The sequence below is a fragment of the Peromyscus maniculatus genome, chromosome 4 (assembly GCF_049852395.1).
Source record: "Peromyscus maniculatus bairdii isolate BWxNUB_F1_BW_parent chromosome 4, HU_Pman_BW_mat_3.1, whole genome shotgun sequence".
NCBI lineage: Eukaryota > Metazoa > Chordata > Mammalia > Rodentia > Cricetidae > Peromyscus > Peromyscus maniculatus.
Window position 1 is genome coordinate 96,820,212 of NC_134855.1, and position 25,247 is coordinate 96,845,458.

At 48.3% G+C, this 25,247-nt stretch overlaps 1 protein-coding gene across 1 annotated transcript in view; it reads right to left on the reverse strand.

Annotated features, from left to right (window-relative positions):
• Dnajc17 (DnaJ heat shock protein family (Hsp40) member C17) overlaps positions 1 to 25,247 on the reverse strand; it is a 33,676-nt gene that overhangs the window by 6,939 nt on the left and 1,490 nt on the right. The window contains exons 2-10 of the mRNA XM_042275964.2: positions 4,939 to 5,008; positions 4,648 to 4,706; positions 4,296 to 4,383; positions 2,745 to 2,830; positions 2,409 to 2,505; positions 1,917 to 1,960; positions 1,302 to 1,379; positions 777 to 857; positions 188 to 298 (exon numbers count right to left, since the gene is read on the reverse strand). Coding sequence (XP_042131898.1) covers positions 188 to 298; positions 777 to 857; positions 1,302 to 1,379; positions 1,917 to 1,960; positions 2,409 to 2,505; positions 2,745 to 2,830; positions 4,296 to 4,383; positions 4,648 to 4,706; positions 4,939 to 5,008 — 714 coding nt within the window. The remainder of the gene's footprint in view (positions 1 to 187; positions 299 to 776; positions 858 to 1,301; positions 1,380 to 1,916; positions 1,961 to 2,408; positions 2,506 to 2,744; positions 2,831 to 4,295; positions 4,384 to 4,647; positions 4,707 to 4,938; positions 5,009 to 25,247) is intronic.

The following is a 25,247-nucleotide window of genomic DNA, read 5'->3' on the forward strand; positions in this document are numbered from 1 at the left end:
TAGGGTCCTCTGGTATCCCAGAGAGAAGAGGGATGAGCAGGGAGTCAGCCCTCCTACATGGGCTGGTGAACCCACCCACCCCATTTTACTCTCATCTGGACTTGGGAAGAAAGGGCCTGAGAAAGTGGAAGCTGAAGAGGGTCCCAGACCACAAGCAGACCCAGCTGGGTGACTCCTGGCTTTTTACCTTTGATAATCCTGTGTCACTCAAGTCCACTGTGCCCTGGGGCTGGCCCTCCAACCAGGAAATCTTCAGAGGGTTGTCCACCAGACCCACTTCATTTCTGACGGCCAGCTCCTGCCAAACAGAGTATCCAGTCTCTGTCCCTCTGACCCAGCTCTAAGGGGCTCTTTCTACCCCCACAGAAAGACTAAACCAACACTGTAGTCCTCCAAGCAGATCTAGGCAACCTCAGCAGCCTGCAAACAACACTATGCTCAAGTTCGGGCTCTTGTGGGAGAGTGGAAGAGATACACCTTCTGAGTTGGAGAAACAAGAAAGAACATTCGGGGCGGGGGGGGCGGGGGGGGGGGGGGAGGCCAGGCCGGGGCAGGGGGGAGGCCGTGCCGGGGCAGGGGGGAGGGTGCGGTATGGAGCCAGCCAGAGTGAAATAAGTCAGAGCATTCTTGAAGCCAGGAGACCTTTGGGGAGATCCAACTCTCGAGCTGGCCTAAAGACCCACTGGCAGTAATACTGAGGGAGGGCCTGTAATACAGAGCCCCTGTCCAGAAGGACAGGACTTGCCAGGGGCCCCCAATCCCCACACAGCACTCACCGCGGCCCTGACAGTTGCAAACTCCACTATGGCGTTGCCTGCCTTCTTTCTGGAAAGTACCAGGTTGAGAACCTCTCCATACTGCGGGGGTAAGAGAGGAAGTATAACTGGACACACAGCGTGGCCCATTATGACACAATCCAACCCCGGAATTGTTAGTACAAGGGACCAGGGAAGCAAGGCTGGAGAGATTTAGTTGTTCTCATTTCCTGAGGTATACGGGACAGTAAAGGTGAGGTGGGCAGAGCACCGAGTCCACAGCCCAGCTGCCTCACTCTGGGAGCAGGGAAGAGGAGGGGCCTTCGTTCCAGACAGCCACCTCCTCTCCCCAGCACACCCCTACACCCTGAGCCTCGAGGAAAGGGCGAGGCTTAGGCGGGGAAGGGAAGCTGGCCAGAGGGGCACAAGCTAACTCAAGTGACAGAGAACGGACCCATGGTGACCAGACAGACAAGAGTGGGCAGCAACATCAATCAAGTCCAGGGCATCCGAGATGACGGGAGGGGCTGGGTTAGCAGAGCGTACCTTCTGCAAGAGCCTCAGCAGGACGTCTCTGGAGTAGCCACCCTGGGACTCATCCTCCTTCCCGCACTTCCACTTCAGCTAGAAAGAGAGCATCACCGTCAACCACACCAGACCTACCCGTGAGCCTGCCGCTCTCCAGGCTCTGGCAACTTAGACTATCCACTTTGCCGCCGCCTGTAGAAACTGAGAGGGAGGCGGCATGATCAGTCTTAGAGGCACTTTGTACACTATGAGAAGCCATCTCAAGTGGACATGGTGGCGCACACCTTTAATCCCAGCACTCAGAGACAGAGGCAGGCAGATCTCTGAGTTCGAGGCCAGCCTGGTCTACAGAGCGCGTTCCGGGACAGCCAGGGCTACACAGAGAAGCCCTGTCTCAGAAAAAAAGAAAAAAGAAAAGAACCCATCTCAAAGGGCTTCTGAGGATGTCTTGCCCACACCAGCCACTGTTACAGCCCCCCCCCCCCCCCCCACCGTGGGACAGGCTCTGAGAGACAGTCCCAGGGTCCTGCCGAGGATGCCGGAAGGTCGCAACAGTGGTGCTGGTTTCCCACAGGAAAGCGCCTGTTCTTGCTGAGAACGACTGTGCTGGGATTGCAGATCCCACAGGCTCACCTTTAGTTTGGGGGTTCCTTTGCCTTCAATATTTTCTGTTCTTCCTAAAAATATTGGGAAAAGAAGAAAAGTAAAATTTCAGAGAGTCCAAGGTCTCCCTGGTAAAAGGTTTGGTGGAGAAGCTGGATACAATCCCATCCCATCCCTGGGTAGCCTGCTCAGCCACTTCCTGAAGGTCATCTGTTAGCTCTCTCAAATGAAAAGCTGGGAACACATCGTCGTCGGAGCCAGGGGCTGAGACACAGACCATTCAGTTCCACTGAGGCCAAGTACCCCAAGGCCTTTTCCCTCTGCTTGGGACTGAGACTTGTAAAAAGCACACAGGCTCCCACAAACTGGTGTGTCAGAGTAGGACGCTGTGGCGCACCACGGGGTATTCACAGGGTTCTGGCAGGTGGAAGCTCTATAACCCTCCATGAAGTGGTCGGCATGGCCATCAATAGCATGAGGTGCACTGCCCTGGAGGAGACACGGGAGAGTGCGCGCCCTCACCTCGCAGCCTCTGCTCACGGTCCTGGCGGATCTGCTCCTGGATCAGCCTTTGCTGCTCCTCCAACTGACGGGAACCCTCTTCTCGAAGGCGTGCGATCTGCGGGGCAGGGGAGCGGAGGGGTGACAATTCTGTGCAGCTCCAGCTCCAGGTTGGCTCACCTTGTAAAGGTCCCTGGGAGGTTCCACCTGCGAGCTAGGGCTCAGCAACCTGTAGGTGGCACAAATCACCCAGCTCCCACAGAAGACAGAAAGAGCACGCTCTCCCAACACAGCGGCTACTCAGGTCCCTCCCCCTCCAGCTGGATGACCCTCAGGCCAGTGGGTCTGGGTGCTCACCTCCTGCTCCAGTGCTGTGGTACTCCGGCTCTCCTCCTCTTCCTCACTCCCCTGGGCCTGGGCCTGCCGCTCCCGGGCCTCCAAGTCTAGGCACAAGGGTGGAATGATCCGATTTCTAGTCTGCAGGTCTACTACGGCCTGAGCCCGCCCCAGCTCCGGGTGCCTCCCCACACCTCAAACAGCACCAGCACCAAACCCCACCTGTCCTCTTGCTGTGTCTACACAAACCCAGTTACTAAATTACACCGCAGAAGGACACACGGAGAAGAGGTGTGGGCTGCAGCCCAGCAGCATGGGTCTGGAAGAGCTAAAACCGCTCACACCGACCAAGCAGGTTCTCTCCACCAAGTGAGCAGAGTACAGGTGGGTGCCGTGTCAGCACCCAGGGCCCTGTGTCAGAGATGCCCGTGGGTGGAGCTGCCAGCCTCTCTCTGTCACTGTGGTTTGGCACCACAGCCTGACCTGGGTGGTGCCTCCATCACTGGTCTCAGGTCCTCCCTGTCTCCCTTCCTCACTCTCCTCTGCCAAGCGTCACTGTGGCCACAGTTCCAGCGGCCTCTCCTCAGACAGGCAGAGGGGGGCTGGTATACTCCTCCCACACCCCAAGCCCGTGCCAGGCAGCTCTGTACAAACCTTCTCTCGGGCCCAGGGCTCACTGCTCTCCTCTCTGCCTACTTTAATACCTGGAATTGGCATCCCCCTGCCTCTCATCCCAGGTTTGGCCTTGTCCACGCTAAGCAAGTGTTCTAGCACCAAGCTAGGCCCTGGCCCATTTGTGTGTTTGGTAAATTCATTAAAAATGATTGAACTGGGGCCCGTGAGATGACTCCGCGGGCCGAGTCTCTAGCTGCCAGGCGTGAGGACTTGAGTTCGGTTCCTGAACCCACGGGGTGGAAGGACAGAACTGGCCCCTGCGAGGCGTCTTCCGACCACACTAGTGCTCCAAGGCAGGCACGTGCAGACTCACACACTGAACAAAGAAGTGTGAAACATACTTTACAAAACTGAGCTGTATTTTGCTCCCTGGAGCTCTGGGGGAGCTTCCCAGAGTGGAGGCTTAGCAGGAAGAGGCTGGAGTGGGTGGGAAGGAGGCAGCCTGGAGGTGAGAACTCACGGCACTCAGTGGGAGTGCCCACTCAGGCAGCTTCTGGACTTCAAAGACAGTTACTGTTACTTTTTCGTGTGTGTGAGTGTTTCGTCTGCCTGCCCTGCCTGCATGCCTGATACCTGCACGTGTCAGAAGAGAGTATTAGATCCCTGCAACTGGAGTTCCAGGCAGCTGTGAGCTGTCACGTGGCTGCTAGGAATCGAACCCAGGTCCTCTACCTGAGCAACAAGTGCTTTTAACCCCCAAGCTACATCCCCAGCCCTAATTTCTTAACTGTAATAGTAAACCCCGTAACTGATATCATTCCCGAGAGTGCCTTTAGGACCCAGCCTCCCCGAACAGTTTTGCCAGGACCTGGGCAAAGGCCCCGAGAAGAAAGGTGAGGGAGACTGATGGCCAGGGCCCAGGGAAGCCAAGGCTGGCCAGCCCGAGCGGTCACCTACCCAGCTTCACCTTCTTCCTTTTCTCATCGAGCCTCTGGGTCCTCTCTGCTGCCTGCTTCTTGGCTTTTCTCACCTTGTCATATGCAGCCTGGGGAATGGGGGGGGGGGAGGGGAATGACAGAGCAGAGTCAGCCAGAGAAAAGGAATCTTCCTGCCCTCAACCCAGAGTCATCAGGATCGCCGGGGCTCGGACGGCAAGTACTGGACCAGGGGGCAGAGGGTCAAGGGCTCTCACACCCTAGTCAGTTGAGCCAGGCCCTGCTCGGCTCCCGAGATGCACGAGACTGGGGCTTTCTAGACCACAGCAGTCTCTGTCACTGGGCACAGTTCAGTTGAAGGAGGCGCCACTTACTCTGGCCGCAGCATCTGTCAGCACCTCCAAGGCCTGGGAAAGCTGGTGGAAGAGTTCCGCTACGCGAAAAAACAAAGCAAGAGGAGAGAACGGATGGAGCTGGACAGGGGTGGTCCTGTCTTCCTCGGGGGAGACTTCAGAGGGGCCAGTACCAGCACACGGCAGGCCGACAGGGAACGGCAAGGACACGACTGGATACCCCTACCATGTGAAGCCAAGCCCACAGCACAGACACACAGGGCTAGGTGAGGTGGGCAGGCCCCTTCCTCCCCAGGTCCTCGAGGGGCTCACCTGCTCTGGGGTTGTCTGGATTTTTGTCCGGGTGGCAGGAAAGTGCTTTTTGTCTGTATGCCTTCTTCACCTGGAAGAGTCAGACAACATCGTCGTCAGTCACCCTCCCCGAGGGACAACAGGAAAGCCTTCCCAAGACATGTAGTGATCAATCTCCTGCCTCCTACAAGAGGCCCTGGCTCCCTTTTCACAGCCACCACGACACCGTAACAAAGAAGGTGAAGGCCAAGGAGGGAGCTGGTTCTAGCAGAGCGCTCAGGCTCATCCTTTGACCCTGGTCTCATGAGAGCCACTAGCCAAGAGTTACTAGACACACTCTTGGTGGCCATGGAAGCTGCGCCGGCCTGTCTGAAGGAAACTCCAGCTGCTAAGCTTCATCATTACATATTTGTTTATTTTTAATTTATCCTGTGCTCCTGTGTGTGCTTGCATGCCATAGTCAGGGACAGCAATGTGGAGTTGGTTCTTTTCTTCCACCGTGTAGGTTCCAGGGATGGCAGAGAGAGAGAGACAGAGAGACAGAGACAGAGAGAGACAGAGAGAGGGGAAAGAAAAAGTCACTGGCCACTTATTCGCCATTTCTCTGACCACTCAGGTCCTTACCCTGATATCAGACTCCTGAGTTTTTACTGATAAAGAATGATTAGGAAAGCAGTTCACTGGAGGGACGGCTCAGTGGTTAAGAGCATTTGCTGCTCTTGCAGAGGAGCTGGGTTCACTTGCCGGCACCCGCGGTTGCTCACAACCTTCTATTTCTTTCTTTTTCGGGGATCTGGTGCCCTCTTCTGGCCTCCACAGGCACTGCATGCACCTTGTGCACAGACACTCATGAAGTTAAAACACTCACACACATAAAACAAAAACATGAAAAAACCAACAGCTACCAAGAGGTTCTTTCACACAGGGCCTGCTTAGACGGTCCCAGTAACGTGGTGCAGTCACACAATCTGCCTCGGAGGTCTCTGCCTCTACCTGTGCTCTGCACAGGTCGCCTGCTGCTTAGACTCCTGGAGGAGCAGCTCAACACTCCGGCTTCTCAGAGGGAACTGATAGCACATCTACACTCAAGTTAGCTAAATAAGGACTTCAGAGGCAGGCAGGCAGGCAGGAGAGAGTCCGCCCAGGCAGGTACCTGACCCAAACTACCTCCAGTCACGGGCCCAGGATCTCTGGGGTTGTGCTGCCACCCTCTGGCCTCAGCCAGCCCCACACCCACACCTGCCAGGGCTAGCGTGGCTTTCCAGATGGAGCCTGAAGAGACAGGAGGCCTTGGGCAGTGAGGGAGCGGACGTTCCTCCCCGTCCTTCCACCTTCCCAATTGCCTACTTATGCACACCCCAGACCACAAGGCTCACTACCCCAGCTCTCCTCTTTGAAAAGCACAACGACTGGGCATGAAGACTTCACATCTGTAACCACAGCCACCAGGACCCAGAGACAAGAAACCTGGAAGCTCTGGACGGAGACGAGGCCACAGATGAGTCTCAACACGTCTCCCCTCCAAACCCCATAGGAGGGTAAAGAGAGACAGCCTGCTAGGTCATCTCACTGTGCAATGTCACCGTGAACTCCGGTTCCACGCCAGTCTTCCTCCCCCTGGGCCCGCAGCTGCATCCCCTGTTTTTATGTCATCGTTTTCTTGAGACAGGGTTTCACGACGTTCCCCTAGCCGGCCTGGAATTCGCTATGTAGACCAGGCTGGCCTTTAATTAGCAAAGATCAACCCAACTGTTTTCTAAGTGCTGGTATATTTTAAGGCCCTTTATCTGTTGGTTTTTCCTGTAAGTGAAACACCACAAAATGTGTAAATGAGCTGGCACCTGGCTGTGGAGGCACACACCTATAATTCTAGCACTAGAGAGGCAGAGGTCACTCTACAAAGTGAGACCCTGTCTCAAACAACAACAACAGACAAACATAAGATATGACTAATAACAAGAAAAATTTGGCCTTACACACAAAAATTAAAAGCTATTTTTCAGCTATTAGTTCTCAGGTAAAAAGGGATATGGGGGGGGGGTGAGACGGTTCAGGGGTTAAGAGCACTTGTTGTTCTTGCAAAAAACCCAGGTTCAGTTCCCAGCACCCATTGGGTAGCTTACAACTGCCAATGGTAGCTAACTCCAGTTTTAGGGGACTCAACAGCCTTTTTGGCTTTGCACTCATTTGGTACACATACATATACTCAGATGTTCACTTAAAATAAATACACAAATCTTTTCAAAAGAAATTTACAAGGACAGTATTTGATATTGGACCACAGAACTGGATCCTCAGACCTAAGCAAGGGCCTTCATCGTCCTCCTCCTCCTCTTCTTTGGAGACAGGACCTCATATCTACCACATTTCCCTAGAACTTACATCATAGCAGAGGCTAGCCTTGAACTCCTGATCCTCCTGTTTCTACTTCCCAAGTGCTGATTAGAAGCATGCACCACCAAAGCCAGCTTGCTTTCATTTTGAGACAGGGTCTCACAATATAGCCCAGGATGCCATGAAGCTCACCATGTATCTGGAGTTGGGATCCAAGTATTAGGATTATAAGTATGTGTCACCACATCTGGCAAACAAGACCTCTTCTAAGAGTCTAGGATTTTTAAAATTGTGTGCATGTGCGTGTGTGCGTGCGTGTGTGTGTGTGTGTGTGTGTGTGTGTGTGTGTGTGTGTGTGTGTCCCCGTCAGGACTGCCCCTCTCCCCCTACAGACACAGTTGGAGGAGTTACAGGCAGCTGTGAACCACCTAACATGAGTGCTGAGACTTGAATCCAGGCCCTCTGGAAGACCTGTATGTGCTCTTAACTGTTGAGACATCTCTTCAGCCCCCTTAGACTCTAGAATCTAGAAAGTCATACAATATCTCTAAACGCTGCTATTAATTTATATCATTATTCATAACAGAAAGTAAAAACCGTTTAAATTCCCAAAGAATAAAAACAACAACTAGCTGGATGGTGGTGGTGCACACCTCTAATCCCAGTACTTGGGAGGCAGAGGCAGGCGGATCTCTGTGAGTTCTGGTCTACAGTGTGAGTTTCAGGACAGCCAGGGCTGTTACAGAGAAACAAAGTAGCAGCTAGTGCTTACAGACAGGCCTTTTTAGTGCTTTCCATGAGTCCACCCCTTTAGTCCCAAAGGACCCCTTGAGGGGTACACGTGCACCTGTGTGCTGCTGAAATGCCATCCATTCTCCACCAGCTGGAAGGATGCCAGGGTAGAGTTTGGTATGGGTATACCAAGAAAGGAAATGAAGCAAGAGTTCTAGAGAAATTATAAGTCCATGAAAAAGTTTTGAGGTGATGGGGGATGAATGCCAGTACTTTCCAGAGTACAGAGTGATTCTGGACTGCAAAGAACTTTTTTGGAGCCGGGCAGTGGTGGTGCACGCCTTTAATCCCAGCACTTGGGAGGCAGAGGCAGGAGGATCTCTGTGAGTTCAAGGCCAGCCTGGTCTACAAAGTGAGTTCTAGGACAGGCTCCAAAAGCTACACAGAGAAACCCTGTCTTGAAAAACCAAAACAAAAAACAAAAACAAAAAAAAAAACCAAACACCATGGACAGCAACAAAAATCCCTACTGTAGATATTATTACCCTCATATAACAAATGAAGAAATGGGTATAATGAGGACTTTATACAGTATATATAGAGTTATATATACTGAAAATTCATCAGCAAAAAAACATGCAGTTACTTTACTTGACAAAACCTATTCTAGCTGGAGATATAACTTAGTGGGAGAATGCTTATCTAGCATGGGCAACCTTGAGTTCAATCCCCAGGATCACACATACACAAAATCTACTCCAGTGAAACACTAATGACGCCCAGGCCATTCGTTCCTTTACCCCTACCAGATAAAAATATAAAAATATTCATGAAAAGGGTTATAGTTGGTATTTACTTTCTATAATGAGTTTAAGTAATAAAAGAAAAAAACTTAAATAAATAAGACCTTCTTGCCACACAACTCTAAGAGGCAGCATGTTTCAGCAAGAGAAGATTCAAGAATTGTGGCAGATGTATTTTCAAATTCAGACTCTTCCTTACACTAACAGCAAGACTTTAGACAAATCACTGACTCTCACTTGAACTCGCGCTCTAAAGTGCCCACCCCTTAGGCTACTGGAGGGGTTAAAGGAAACAGTATGACACTCCACACAAGTTCCTAAACCTAAAGATGGTGTGCGGGCACATCCCTGAGATCCTGGCATCGGAGAAGCTGAAGCGGAAGGATCAAGAGTTCAGGGTCACCCTACACCGAAGAGCAAGTTCAAGGCCAGCCTGAGCCAAATGAGACCCTGTCTCCTAAACAAACCAAAAACTGGTGTGGTAGCACACACCTTTGATCCCAGTACTCAGGAGACAGAGGCCAGCCAGGGCTACAGAGGGAGATAATGTTGAAAACCCAAATAAGCAAGCAAACAAACAAACAAGCCCCCAAACCTCCTCTTCACCCAATCCTTGACAGAGTAAGTAAGCCACTCCAGCTGACTAGGAACATGACAACCTGCAGGGACTCCAGGAGTGGACCCAGCATACAGGTGATCTCAATCTGAATGCTCTGGGTGGGCAGGAATGGGTTCAAGTCTGCTGGAGATGGTCCCAAAGTTCAGTCTATGGCTGGCCCCAGGAGCTCTGAAATACTCTAACCAAAAAAGTAGAAAGCTGAGGTACACAGCCTGAGATCTACCAGTGTGGCCATGAACCAACTGCCACTGCTCAAGTATGTCTTTCTGGATTAACTAGCTATTACTGTATTTAGCTGCTAAGCCTGCCCTGGGCAGAGCGCCGTCTTCAGTTGGAAGCTGGAAGGCTAGTTTTGACTTTGAACCAGTTGGCCTGGACTTTGGTGCTTTCTTGCAAACTGGATCCCAGCTCTGTCCAGCCCTCCTTACACAACTTGTAGCTGAAGAATTTGTCACCAGGTAAACACAACTCTCTGAAAGCCATGTGGTGGTCTCAATTCTCAGTGTCGCTTACTCAAGCTGGACCTGGTGGCCTTCAGAGGCTGAGGCAGGAGGACTAAAAAGTCAAGGCATAGTTGGGTATCATGGTTCATGCCTTTAATCTCAGCACTCAAGAACTCACAGATCTCTGTGAGTTCCAGGATTCCAAGCTACATAGTAAAACCCTGGGTCAAAAAAGCAAAATAAAACAAAATAAAATTCAAAGCCTGAATGGGTCACTTTGTGAAACCCCTCAAAAGAAAAAGGAAAAAACAAACAACCAAACATCAAGGACTGCAGATACAGCTCAGTGGTAGAACATCTGCCTGTCATGCAAGGATCCTAGGTTCAATCCCCAGCAGCAAGTGAAGGAAGGAAGGAAGGAAGGAAGGGAGGGAGGGAGGGAGGAAGGAAGGAAGGAAGGAAGGAAGGAAGGAAGGAAGGAAGGAAGGAAGGAAGGAAGGAAGCAGGCAGGCAGACAGGCAGGTGGGGGAGAAGGAATAAAGCATCAATAACACTCAGCTCCCCCCCTCCCCCAAGCTCCATAACTGGTTCCACCAATCACAGCAGAGCAGCGGAGGTGGCCACAAGCTGGAGCCCTGAATACCTTCAGGGTGCTTTGCCCCAGGCACCCCGCAGGGCCTCTGACAATCTTCCTGTCTCCAGTTTCACCTCTTCAGGGGAACTCCTGACTCAGCCAGAAAAGCAAGGGCTGAGGGCTCCCATAAATAGAAATAGCCATCATTAACTTAAAAGAAAGGTGCCCTACAAAGAACAGATCATTATTTTTTTAAAGGCGGCTGTCCTTTCTTGTAGTAAAACCTGGAGCCAGGTAAGTAAGAAGCACAAGTAATTAGAGCCAGCTCTCAAGGGCCAGGCCAACAGGCAGCACTCAGACAAGGACACACAGGGAGGGAGGCCGTGACAACAGGGACAGAATGAACAGACCATCCATCCACTACCAGCCCCAGTTCAGCAATGGGAACACGCTGTGACCACAGCCTAGGCACCCTTCTCCCCAAGCCGGGAGAGGCACACATCTGGTTCCCTTGCTAGCAGGAACACCAGGGGTTAGGTGACTGCCTGATGTCACAACACAAGGCTCACAGACCTAAGAATCCCCTCGGGAAGAGTTCAAACCTGAGCAACATCATGAGACCTGTCTCAAAAATAAAACAAACAAGGACTGGAGAACTGGTTCAGCGGTTAAAAGCACTGGCTGATCTTCCAGAGGACCCAAGTTTGAATCCCAGCACCCACATATCAGCTTACAAGCCTCTAACTCCAGTTCCAGGGGATCTGACTCCTTCTTCTGGCCTCTGTGGGCACCATGTATGCATGTGATACACAGACATACATGCAGGTAAAAACTTCAATATACGCCAGGCAGTGGTGGCGCACACCTGTAATCCCAGCACTCGGGAGGCAGAGGCAGGTGGATCTCTGTGAGTTCGAGGCCAGCCTGGTCTACAGAGCTAGTCCAGGACAGGCTCCAAAGCTACAGAGAAACCCTGTCTCGAAATCCCCCCAAAAAAATCAATATACATATAAAGTTGTTTTGTTTTGTTTTTGGAGACAGGGTCTTACTGTGTAGTTCTGGCTGGCCTGGAACTTTGTGTGTAGACAGGCTGTTCTTGAACTCACAGAAATCCATTTACCTCTGCCTCTGGAGTGCTGGGATTAAAGGCATGTGCCACCATAATACTTGACAAAATTAAATAAATAAATAAATAAAACAAACCAACTAGGCATTGAGGCACACCCTTTCGATACCAGCACTTATAATGCTGAAGCAAAAGGACCAAAGGTTCAAGGCTGGCCTTGGCTACATACGGAGGCCACCATGGGCTCTAAGACCTGGTCTCAAAAAACAAACAAAGACAACTAATGAGCAACAGTCTCCTCTGCCCGAGATTGGTCACTATTATTCTTTTTGTCCACACAGAAACAATACGGAACCCCTCAACTGCGTGGGCACTCAGGGACTGTGGACTACTCCCCTGGACACAAGTAGGGAAGCAGCCATCCCACAGCAGCCTGCTCAGCTCAGAGTCCCCAAATGGGAACCCACTGGCGGGCTTCAGATGATTCTTGGGGGCCTGGGCCCCACACCAAGGTCTCTCTCATGCTAGCCATGGCCATGTGCAATCTCTTACTGCACCAGGAACAACTGAAGTGTGAACAACTCGGCCTGGCTGGCCTTCCCAAAGCCTGGCCTCTACGGCACTCAGGAGCAGGTGTCCTCAGTCCATCTTCTCCGGCCTCTCCACCCCTTTCCTCTCTAACCCCCTCTTCCTTTGGCCCTCCCAACCCTCCCTCCTGGATGAGCTCTCTTCTCCTCCCTGACATGCTACCCTCTCCGCGGCCTCATCTCTTTCTCCCTACCTTTTCTAAGCACCTCAGTCTCAAGCTTGCATCCCAAACCCAGATCCACAAGACACCCCGGTCTGGCTGCTCCTACTCAACCACTGCCTGCTGTCCCCCTCAACCCCAGATCAAGAGCCCTCCTGTCTGTCTCTGCCTCTCCTGGGGGTAGAACTCCTCTCTCGGAGATCGGCCTTCCCACAGCAAATTCATCATACCCTCCCTTCATACACACGACAGGTTTCCTTCATAAACACATAAACACACATGTCCACACATAAACTCTACTGCTCAAGAACAGCAAGAGTCAAGGAAGGGACCGTCTGTACAAACGGAAATTACTTCGAAAGCTGCCTTAGCTGAAATGGAAACTGTGGTGTCCAACATCTCCTCAAGCCAACCAGCTCAGTTCACACCTGCTGGGCTCGCCAACGTCGGGTGGCTTTACTCACACGGAGTCAAGTCTCCGTCACTCATACGGAGATGGGGGATCTCTGGGGCCCACAGACCATCTCTGGTTGCCCTAATTGCTCCTGGAGTGTAGAGGGAAGAACATTCAGGTCTGGGCAGGGGCTCTGCATTTACTAGCTGCCTATGCCAGGCAAATCAATTAACCCCTTTGAGACTTGGTTTTCGCATCTATAAAGTGGAGTTAATAGTCCTTGCCTGCCTCCCAGCCTTGTTTTGAAGATCACATCAAATGAACTAGACCTGGGAAAGCTCTCTGGTATCATATAAACGGGAGGCATCATTGTGAATGCTAATGAGCAGCTTCCAAACACAAAGGGATCATTGCTATTTAGCAGGCAGCTGAGCAATTTCAAAACTCTGGAACTTCAGCCAGAATTGAGTTAAACATAGAGACCCACAGGACCTGGAGGCTGGGTACCACCCACCATGCCTGGACCTTGATGAAAAGAACCAGTGTCTTCCAGTGAAGAGCTAAGCGCTCTCTCTGGAGACACCGTCTATCAGACACACCCCAAATCTACAAATGACCCCCAGATACCCGAAGAATCCAGTTTAGGTCAAAGCCCACCACATTTTCCAGATTCATCTCCTTTGAATCCTCAACAAACACGAGGCACAGCCCTGTCCCTCGTCCTGTGCGTCACGGCTGCCTCTGCCACCACTTCCCCTCACCTTACTCCTTCAAGCCCGATCCTGGCATCTGGCCTCCACACTGATGGTTTTACGGTTTAAAGATTTATTTATTTACCCAGTCAGTGGTGGTGCATACCTTTAAATCCTAGCACTTGGGAGGCAAAGGCAGGCTGATTCTGAGTTTGAGGCCAGGCTGGTCTACAGAGTAAGTTCCAGGCCAGCAAGGACCACAAACAAACAAACAAACAAGCAATTGATTTATTTATGTATTTTATGTATTTGGGTACTTCATCTACACACCAGAAGAGGGTATTGGATCCCATTATAGATAGGTGTAAGATGCCACATAGGTACTGGGACTTGAACTCAGAACCTTTGGAAGAACAGTCAGTACTCCTAATGGCTGGGCCATCTCTTCAGCCCCTGATGATCTTTAATTGTTTTAAAGAAAAAACAGTGTTGAGCTGGATATGGTGGAGCACATATTTAACCTCAGCATTAGGGAGGCAGAGGCAGGCAGATCTCTGTGAGTTCCAGGCCAGGCTGGTCTACATAGCAAGTTCCAGGACAGGCAGAGCTACACAGTGAGATATATCTCAAAAACAAACAAACAAACAAACAACAATAAAAAAGAAATAATGTTGATGCATCACAGTCTATAACATAAGGAAAATGTGTGGTTTAAATAAATTTTCAGTAAGCATACAGAGAAACTGCTCAGCAGTTTAGAACACCGGCAGCTTTCGCAGGGGCCAGAGTTCAGGTCCTAGCTCCCACACGGAAGCTCACAAATCTCCGTAACTCCAGTTTCAGGAAATCCAATGCTCTCTTCCGGTCTCTACAGGCAAGAGACATGCATGTGATGGACATGTAAACATGCAGGCAAGACACTCATACACATAAAATAAAAATAAATCTTAAAAACAAAAAACCTACTAACAAATGAAGTTGGCTGGTGGTGCATGATAGCACACACCAGTCATCCCAGCACTTGAGAATATGAAACAGGAGGGTCAGGAGTTCAAATCCAGTCTCAGACATAAGGGCAGCCTAGGCTAATGAGATTCTGTCACAATAAAATAACTAAAAATCAAAATGTGTTTTTAAGAACTCTGCTTTATTTAGTAATACCTGCCAAGATCAAATAAGCTATATATCCTTCAAAGGTTTCAAATGAAGGTCCAGGCTGCTAAAAACTGAAGGGAAAACTCACAGGGACTGGGAAGACTATGAAACTGAGCCTGGTCTGAGGCTGACACCCATTCACTGGATAGTCCTGGACATGTCTCAGAGCCTCTGTAGATCAATGACACAGTACATAATCATGAGGACTCCTTTCTGGTTTTCTGGTTTGGGGTTGGATTGTTATCCCATTTTAGGTGGTTCTGCCTGCACTTAGGTCTGTACCATGGGTACCATGTGTGTGCCTGGTACCCATGGAAACAAGAGAAGGGCACCGGATCCCCAGGACTGAAGTTATAGATGATTGTGAGCCACCATGAGTGTAGGGAACCAAACCCAGGTCCTACACAAGAACAACAAATGGGGCTGGAGATGTGGCTCAGAGGTTAAGAGCACTGATTGCTTTCCCAAAGGTCCTGAGTTCAGTTCCCAGCAACCACATGGTGGCTCACAACCATCTGTAATGAGATCTGGTGCCCTCTTCTGGCTTGCAGGGATACATGCAGACAGAACACTGTATACATAGTAAATAAATAAATCTTAAAAAACAACAACAACAACAAATGGTCTTAACCACTGAGCAATCTTTCCAGGCCCCAAATATGTTGATAATCTTTTTTCCCTACAGTTTTGGACAAAAACACCTTTTCAAGGAAGCCTTCCCTGATCCTGTCAACCAGGCTCCTGTCAAGCATCAGGCTTGGCATCAAGTACCTTTACCTGCTAAGCCATCTTGCAGGCTCTTATTTAGGTTGTCTGAAGCACGATCTTGATAATGTAGCCCTGGTTGGCCTGGAACTGTGTACACCAGGATAGCCCCAAACTTGTGGGCAATTTTCCTGCCTGTGCCTTCCAGGTGCTGGGGTTACAGGTGTGCACCTCACGGATAAGTAGTTAACTTTAAAACATGCAATCAATGTGACGTGGTGGTGCTCACTCACAATCCCATTATTTGGGAAGGAGAAGCAGGAGGATCAGGCATTCGAGACAAGCCTGGATTATAAGAACCGTTTCAAAAAACAAAATACAGCCGGGCGGTGGTGGCGCATGCCTTTAATCCCAGCACTCGCGGGAGGCAGAGCCAGGTGGATCATTGTGAGTTTGAGGCCAGCCTGGACTACCGAGTGAGTTCCAGGAAAGGTGCAAAGCTACACAGAGAAACCCTGTCTCGAAAAACCAAAACCAAAACAAACAAACAAACAAAAAAAATACAGAGCTCGCAAACAACAAGAACTAGCTGGTAGTATGCCAGGTGCTGTACGGCACGCTTTGTACGGATCCAGATTCACAGCAATGTCATCAGGAGGGGCTGCCGTCACTCCGCTGGGCAGGTGGGGAAGCCACAGCAAAGAGAAGCCAAATATTTGTTCACAGTTACCAGTGAGGTAAGTCATACTCAGGCAGCCTGACTCCAAAGTCCTTTCCTTAGCCACGGCTACAAATGAGTGCAAAGACCAGGGACACACTGACAGTTCACAGCAGGGCAGGGCGTTCCACACTGGTGTCCACCCACCCTCAAACCGCGGCAGCTATGACGGCAGTAACTCTTGACCTCACTGAAGATAAGCTAGAAAAACTCTTACTTTATGCATGGCATGTGTCTGTACGAAATCATCGGATTAGAAAATGTAAGCTTTGGGGGGCCAGAGATGGCTCAGCAGTAAAGAGCACTTACTGATCTTGCAAAGGACCTGAGTTCAATGCCTAGCACCCACATCAGGCGGCTCACAACCACCTGTAATCTTGCTGGAGGAGATCTCTGGCCTTCATGGGCACCTGCGTCCATGTGTGCATGCCCAACAAATAGACACATACACATGATAAAAACAAAACAAAACAACAATAACAAAAAACTTGAAAAAGAAAATGTGAGTTTCTAGAAAAACTACTGTTAGCCTCTGAATTTCAAAATGATGAGATCCAGAAGCAAGAAACAGAAGCTAGAAACAAAACAGAAGTGGCCACTCACCAGGGACAACTTCTGTTCGCATTTGTATCAGCACCAGGCACAGCTTGACACCCAGTAGGCACTTAATAAAAATGTTTCCAGACTACGAGACAGCTCAGTGGAAGAGGGGATGCTTGGTGTGTACAAGACTTGATTCCCATCACCAGAAGTAATGTTTACGGGAAATGTAAACCCAAGTGCGTTTCTACAAACACACGAGAAGGAAGGAAAAGAAAGTTCGACGTTGTGAAGGTTCAGGGCGTGCCTGCCCTGGCAAGGCACTGGGTGCCTGCTGCACCACTGTCAAATGTCAGCGAGTCAAGCAGAGATGGGCGACCTTCTACCTACCTGGTGGGAATGTAAACCAGTACCTTTCTGCAAGGCAGTTTGCATTATGAATCAAAATCTTGTAAATACATTGACTTTTGGTCTACTAACTTCACTGTGCCTGAAAATAACAGTGTATGCTCCTTCAATTATCCACCAAGTGTTTACTGAACATCTGTCAAGAGCTAGGCATTGTTCTAGGAGCTAGAAACTGCAGCAAACAAAACAGGAAGTCTCTGCCAGGATTTTTTACACCCTGATGGGAGAGGCCAAAAATAAGCCAATGACATTAACATAACATGCACCTGTGAGGTCTCACACCTGGAAAGACAAGGCTCATTGAAGGTGTGGGACAATTAATTGAAACAGCTCATCAGGGAAAGCCTCTCCCACCGGTCAATTAGATGCCCAGCTGCCAAGAGCAAAGAATGTTCTAGCAGAAGTATTAGGTGTAAAAGTCTCTGAAACAGGTCTGTTAAGGTGAGTTTAAAACAAAAAACAAAACAAATAAGTAAGTAAATAAATAAAAACAGGCTGCTCTTGCAGAGGACCTAATTTTGATTCCCAGCACCCAAAGGTGTTCACAACCATCTGTAATTGCAATTCCAAGTGATTGGACACCTGAAAGGTTCCCGTACCCCGACAATTAAGTCTCTCTGCCGATGTAGTAATCCAAATCAAACCAAATTAAGATTTAAAAGTCTAGATTTAATGAGTAAAACTTCCTCAAGCATTGCATGCATGTGGTGCACAGACACACATACAGGCAAAATACCCATATACATGAAATATATATATGCCAGGTGGTGGTGCACACCTTTAATCCTAGCACTCAGGAGGCAGAGGCAGGTGGATCTCTGTGAGTTTGAGGCCAGCCTGGGCTACAGAGTGAGTTCAAGGACAGCTAAGGCTACACAGAGAAAACCTGTCTCAACAGCCCCTGCCCCCAGGAAAAAAAAAAACAAAAAACAAAAAAAAACAACTCCTCATAGGTGGCCCAGTTCATTGTCACCCCAAACAGGAAAAGTAGAAAGTAGCATGCTGGCAATGAGGAGGGGGGAAGTTACGGCGGTACTGCTGCCGTGGATGGTAACACCACAGGTCCTAAGAGACTACACACAGAAGCAACATACAGCCTAGTGGCTCTGGACTGGGTTTATATCCAAAAGACGTTTTTCTGTTTTGTGGTGGTGCCGGAGGTCAAACTCCAGGGGCCGTAACACAAGCAAGCTCTCTGCTACTGAGCTACATCCCCAGAGACTACAGAGCACAAACAGATCTGCACAGCCTTATACGCTGTACTGAAAAGGCAAAACAACCCAGATACTCATCAACAGGTTAACGAATACAAATGTACACAATGGAATTCAGCCTTAGAAAGGAAGGAGATTCTGACACAAGCTACATGTTTACTCCTGGAAACACTACACTAAATGAAATAAGCCACAAATAAAATGACAAAGGTTACTGGAGGTGCACAGAATCATAGTCACAGAGGAGAGCAGAACAGCAGCTAGGATTTCACGGGTTAGGGGAGGAGAAAATGGGAGTTATATTTATTTGGTACAAGGTTTTATCTGGGATGATGGAGAAGTTCTGCAGATGGAATGGTAGTGATAGATAGCAATGTGGATGTTCTTAATACCACTGAAAATTCTATTCAAAATGGAAAAATGCTCCATTTTATGTTATGTTATACATGTTTACCACAACTTAAAACATAAACAGAAGCTGGGCACACACCTGGAATCCCAGCACCTGGGAGGTGGAAGGAAGATCAGGAGTTCAAGAACAGCCTTGGGAGCTGGGTAGTGGTGGCGCACACCTTTAGTCCCAGCACTCGGGAGGCAGAGGCAAATGGATCTCTGTGAGTTCAAGGCCAGCCTGGTCTACAAATTGAGTTCATGGACAGCCAGGACTGTCTTGAAAACCAAAATCAATCAATCAATCAATCAATCAATCAATCAATCAATCAAACAAACAAACAAGAACATTCTTGGCTCCAGGAGAACCTGACAAAGCACCCTGACTAAGGCAACTTACAGTAGCAAGGGTTTATTGGGTTTATGGTCCAGAGGGATGAGAGTCTGTCACGATCACAGGTGGAAGTATGGCGGCAGGCGTGCATGGCGGCTGGAAAACAAGCTGAGAGCTCACACTGAGAGCTACAAGCAGGAGGCAGAGAACACATTGGGATGGCTAAAGTTGTGTGGGTTGTGGTTGTTTTTTTTTTTTTTTTTAATTTTTTTGTTTGTGTTTTGTTTTGAGGCAAAATTTCTCTGTGTAGTTCTGGCTATCCTAGAACTTGCTCTGTGGACCAATAGACCAATCTGGCCTTGAACTCCGAGGTCTGCCTGCCTCTGCCTCCCAAGCGCTTGGACTCAAGGCATGCGCCACCACTGCCCAGCTGATGACCAAAGTATTTTAACTCTCAAAGCCTGCCTCCACCGACATACTTCCTCCAACAGGGCCACACCTCTTCAACCTCCAAACAGTGCCATCAATTTGGGACCAAGTGTTCAGATGCCCAAGACTATAAGGGACATCTCATCCAAGACACCACAATTACCATATGGCAACCCTGTATTTAATATTTATCATCTTGAGAAATCCCCATACCATTTAACAACAGCCATTCCACAAGCAATGCCCAATCGTTCCCATCTCTCTACATCCTTGAATTAGTCTGTGTATTTACTTTGGCTTTGGAGTTTCATTTCTCTATAACAGCTATCCTGGCTGACAGGAAGCAGTATCTCATCCTAATTTGCCATTTGTTTTTTTTTTTTTTTTGAGACATGTAGACCATGTAAACCAGACTGGGCTAAAACTCACAGTGATCTGCTGTGGAACAATCTTTGTACACTGTTGTGGGATGTCTTTCTGTATGCCGTGAATATGTGTTGCTCTGAACGGATGATAAATAAAGCTGTATTGGCCTATGGCAAGGCAGCTTAGAGGCAGGCGGGAAATCTAAACAGATATACGGAGAGAAGAAAGGAGAAGAGGGGAGACACCAGCTGCTGCCATGGGAAGAAAGGAGAAGAGGGGAGATGCCAGCTGCTGCCATGGAAGGAACAGCAAGATGCCAGGAGACCGGTCATGCCACGGCCACATGGCAACTTATAGATTAATAGAAATGGATTAAGTTATAAAAGCTAGCTAGCAAGAAGCCTGCAATTGGCCATGCAATTGATAATTAATATAAGCCTCTGAATGATTATTTTATAAGCGGCTGCGGGCTGGACAGAACTGGAGAAACCATCCAGCTACAGTACACTGTAAATATGTATTACTCTCATTGGTTAATAAAGAGCTGACTGGCCTATAGCTGGGCAGAAAGAGATTGGACGGGAGAGCTGGGAAGAAGGTCAGAGTCTTGGGAGTCACCAGACAGACACAAAGGAAACAAGTCATGAGCCACGTGGTAGAACTTAGATAAGAAATATGGGTTAATTTAAGGTGTAAGAGCTAGTTAGTAATAAGCCTGAGCTATCAGCCAAGCATTTGTAATTACTATTGAGTCTTCAGGTTGGTTATCTGGGAACTGGTGGTCGGGAAAGAAAAGTCCACCTACAGAGATCCACCTGTCTCAGCCTCTCAATTGCTAGGATTAAAGACCTGCCCCACCATACCCAACCCAGCTACTTTTTGAGACAAGGTCTCACTAAACCTGGAGCTCACTGATTTGGCTAGACTGGCTAGCCAGCAAGCTCCCAGGATCCTCCTGTCTCTGCCCCTCCTAGCACTAGGATTACAGGTATGCACTGGCACACTTGGGTTTTTATATATGTGCTGGGGCTTGAACTCAGGTCCTCATGTGTGTTTGGTAAGATACTGTGTGTATCTCAGTGTGGATATGCACACAGAGCTGTGGGTACCTAAGGAGGCCAAAGGCATCTGATGCCCCTGGAGCTGAAGTTACAGGCAATTGTCATCCACCCAACATGAGTGATGGGAACCAAATGCAGGTCCTCTACACTCTTAACCACTGAACCACCTCTCCAGCCTCACTTTGACCTAAATTTTAAATTGAGTTGTTTGGGATGTTTTGTTGTTCTGTTTGCTTCCTTGTTACAATACTTTCAACATGTAAAAACCATTCTGAGTGCATATCCACTAAAAAAACAGTCACTGGGGGTTGAAGAAATGGCAGAGCAGGTAAAAGAGTATATCGCTCTTGCAGAGGACACAAGTTCAGTTCCCAGCATTCACGTCAGGTGACTCATAACTGTAATTCTAGATCTCACTCACATGCACACACATATACACATAATTAAAAGTAATAAAATAGGGACTGGAGAGATGGCTTAGCAGTTAAGAGCACTGCCTGCTCTTGCTAAGGACCTGAGTTCAATTCCCAGGACCCACATTGTGGCTTACAACCATCTGTAACTCCAGTTCCAAGGAACCCAGCTCCTCTGGCCTCTGTGGGTACCTGCACTCATGTCCACATACTTATACACAGATATACATACATAATTAAAAATAATAAAACTAAATCTAAAATAAATAAAATGAAAAAATCTAAAAAAAAAATTAATAAAAGACATTTAAATAAGCTGGATGGTGGTGGCACAGGCCTTTATTCCCAGCACTTGGGAGGCAGAGGCAGGCAGATCTACATGAGTTAGAAGCCAGCCTGGTCTACAAAGTGAGTTCCAGGACAGCAAGGGCAGAGAAATCCTTGAAAAGCAGAATAAATAATTTCTTTTAAAAAATAATAATGGACTATTTGACCTCTAAAACCATAATTTGCCCTAATCCTTCATTTTTATTTATTTTATTTTATGTATTAACGTTTTTCCTGAATGTATATCTGCGTGTACATCTATGCACTGTTCGTAGAGGCCAGAAAAGGAAGTCAGATTCCCTGGGACTGGAATTACAGATGGTTGTGAGCTGTCCTGTGGGTGCTGGGAATTGAACCCAGGTCCTGTGCAAAAGCAACAAGTGCTCTTAACCATGTCTCCAGCCCTCCTAATGCCTCATTTAAAAAAGAATTATATTTACTTAGAGGTGTGTGTGTGTGTGTGTGTGTGTGTGTGTGTGTGTGTGTGTGTGTGTATGTGAGAGAGAGAGAGAGAGAGAGAGAAAGAGAGACCAGAGGGAGAGAGAGAGAGAGAGAGAGAGAGAGAGAGAGAGAGAGAGCGAGAGAGAGAGCGCGAGCGAGCAGAGGTCAGAGGACAGCTTCTTTCAGGAGTCAGTTCTCTCCTCCCAACACGGGTGTTCTGGGGGTTAAACTCTGTCATCAGGTTTGCAGCAAGTATTCTTTTCCTCTGACCATGTCACTGGCCCTAATTCTTCATTTTGCATTTGGGGAAAACCAGGTCCAGAGAGCAACACTGACTGTTCTAGGCTCCTGGTTCTCATGTCGTCACAGTGGTCTCTAGCGCTTTCCTCACTCCTTCAACAAAGACTTATTAAGAGCCTGCTACGGGACTGACCTACTCTGGTGATGGGATGGCCAAACACCCTAATAGTTGTGCCATAAACCCCATCCAAGGACTGAGGAATCTGGATGCGGACATCTACAGCTGGGCCCCGGGTGGAGCGCTGGGAGTCTAATTAGTGAGAAAGAGGAGGGTTTATATGAGCGAGAATTGTTGAAACCAAGGTTGGATAAAGCACAGGGACAAATAACCAAACGAATGGAAACACATGAACTATGAACCAAAGGCTGAGGGGCCCCCAACTGGATCAGGCCCTCTGAATAGGTGAGACAGTTGATTGGCTTGATCTGTTTGGGAGGCAACGGGGAGGTGGTGCCGGGTCCTGGGCTTGTTGCATGAGTTGGCTGTTTGAAGTACAGGGACGCTTGGCTCAGTCTGGGAGGAGGGGACTGGACCTGCCTGGACTGAGTCTATCAGGTCGATCTCAGTCCTTGGGGGAGGCCTTGCTCTGGAGGAGGTGGGAATGGGGGGTAGGCTGGGGGGAAGGGGAGGGGGACAGGAAGGGAGAGAACAAGGGAATCTGTGGCTGTTATGTAGAACTGAATGGTATTGTAAAATAAATAATAATAATAATAATAATAATAATAATAATAAAATTAGGCAGAGAAACATAAACAACAACAACAACAACAAAAAAAGAGCCTGCTATGCGCCAGGACTACTACTGAAGTGAGCTGAGCAACCAGATCTGCTTCTCAGAGGCAGACACACAAAAAGGATTAAGGCCTGAGGCAATAATGACAGAACAATACTAACTCCTGGAAAGGAGGGGAGCCAGTTGCTATAAGAGATGCAAAGCCTGGGGTGTAGCCCAGTAGAACCCTTGCCTAGCAAGGTCCTGGGTTCATATCCAGCATGGGGGTTGAGGCATAATAGGCAAAACCTCTCTGAGGGAGCCAATTAACTGAGTTGGGTTCATATATATATATATATATATATATATATATATATATATGTATGTATGTATGTGTACACGGGTGTATGTATGTACAGGAATGCAGATGTCTGCAAGGCTAATGGCTATAGGTACCCCAAACTCTGATCCTCTGGAAGAGCAGTATATGCTGCTGTGGAATAATCCCTTTGTACACTGTGAAGATGTGTTGCTGTGATTGGTTTACTAAACAAGCTGACTGGCCAACAGCCAGGTTAAGGTTATACAGGAGAGCCAGACTAGAAGAATGCTGGGAAGAAGGGCGGAGTCAGGAGTCGACAGGGAGATGCAGAGGGAGTAGATGAGCGTGCCATGCTAATAATGGTACCACCATGTGACAGAGCATAAACAAAGAATATGAGTTAACTTAAAATGTAAGAGCTAGTTAGTAATAAGCCTGAGCTACTGGCTGAGCATTTACAAATAATATAAAATCTCTGTGTGGTAATTTAGAAGCAGCTTCCAGGACAGGGAGTGAGGCATCAGGATGGGAAAACTCCAATTACAAATGCCTCTTAACCACTGAGCCATTTCTCCATTCCTGTTGTTGTTTTTATTTGTTTTTAGATAGTGTCTCTGTATTGGTTAGGTTTTTTTGTCAACCTGAAAAAAGCTAGAGATAGCTGAGAAGAGGGAACCGCAACTGAGAAAATGCCTCCATTATATTGCCCTGTAGGCAAGCCTGATGGTCATTTTCTTGATTGATGATTGATGTGGAAGGGCCCAGCCCACTGTGGGAGGTGCCATCCCTAGGCAGGTGATCTTGGGTTGTATAATAAAGCCAACTGAGCAAGCCAGCAGGAGCAAGCCAATAAGCGACGTTTCCTATGATCTCTGCTTCAGTTCCTGCCCTCACTCCCCTTAGCAATGCAATGTTACATGGAAGACTAAGATAAAATAAGCCCTTTCCTCCTCAGATTGCTTTTGGCCATGATGGATTTCAAAATAATAAAAAGCAAACTAAGGCAGTTTCTGACCCAGACTAGTTTCAAACTAGCTATAAAGCCAAGGATGACACTGAACTTCTGATCTTCCTGCTTCCACCTCCCAAATGACATTATAGATATATACAACAACACCTAGTTTATGTGGTGCTGAGGACTAAATCCAGGGCTTCATGCACACTAGGCAAAGATTCTCTCCCAACCCTAAACTGAGTTCTGAAGGATAAGTAAAAACAAGATGGATTAATAACCTGATGTGGTGGCACATGCCTTTAATCCAGCACTCAGAAGGCAGAGGCAGGTGGATCTCTGTGAGTTCAAGGCTGGCCTGGTCTACATAGTGAGTTCTTGGATAGCCAGGGCTGTGTAGAGAAACCCTATCTCCAAAAAACAAACAAAAATGAACTAACAGAAGGACAGAAGGGAAGGAAGAACATCACTGATGTGTCTCTGTGTGAGTGATGAACTGTATTGACTGTTATGTGATTGTTTTATTATTGTTACTGAGACAAAGTCTCTCTAAGTAGCCCAGCCTGGCCTTGAACTGCAAATCCCCCTAGCCTGGGATTACAGTCCTGTCCCTATAGGGTTTTAAGGAAGTACTAGGATCATTTAATTTTCTGTGGATTGGAGAGGCATGACAGATTACAGTACAACAGACCAGCAACAGAGAAGTGGGCTAGACAGACGGTGGAGGAGGCAGGGATGGTGAACAAGTGTGAGAATCATTGGAAGGCTAGGTCACAAGGACCCGGTGATGGACAAGAGGGCAGTGGGGAGAGAATCAGGAGGTGTCAAGAGTAACTCAGAAAAGCTGAGCCGGAGCATAGCTCAGTGGTACAGCATCACCTGATGTAAGAGAATCTGGGTTTAATCCTCAGCAATGTAAATGAATAAAAAAATAAACATCCTACTTGAGTAGACAGATGGTGGTGGCATTTATAAAGAAAGATAAAGGATTCCAAGGAGGAAACAGGTTTGGGCAGAAAAGTTAAGTTCAATTTTGGATGTTGGATAGATCAAACAGAGAAGTGGATTCATATTTTTGGAATTCAGAGAAAAAACTAAATGAAGTAAAATGGAGTGCTGGTGCTCCTCAGTATTATT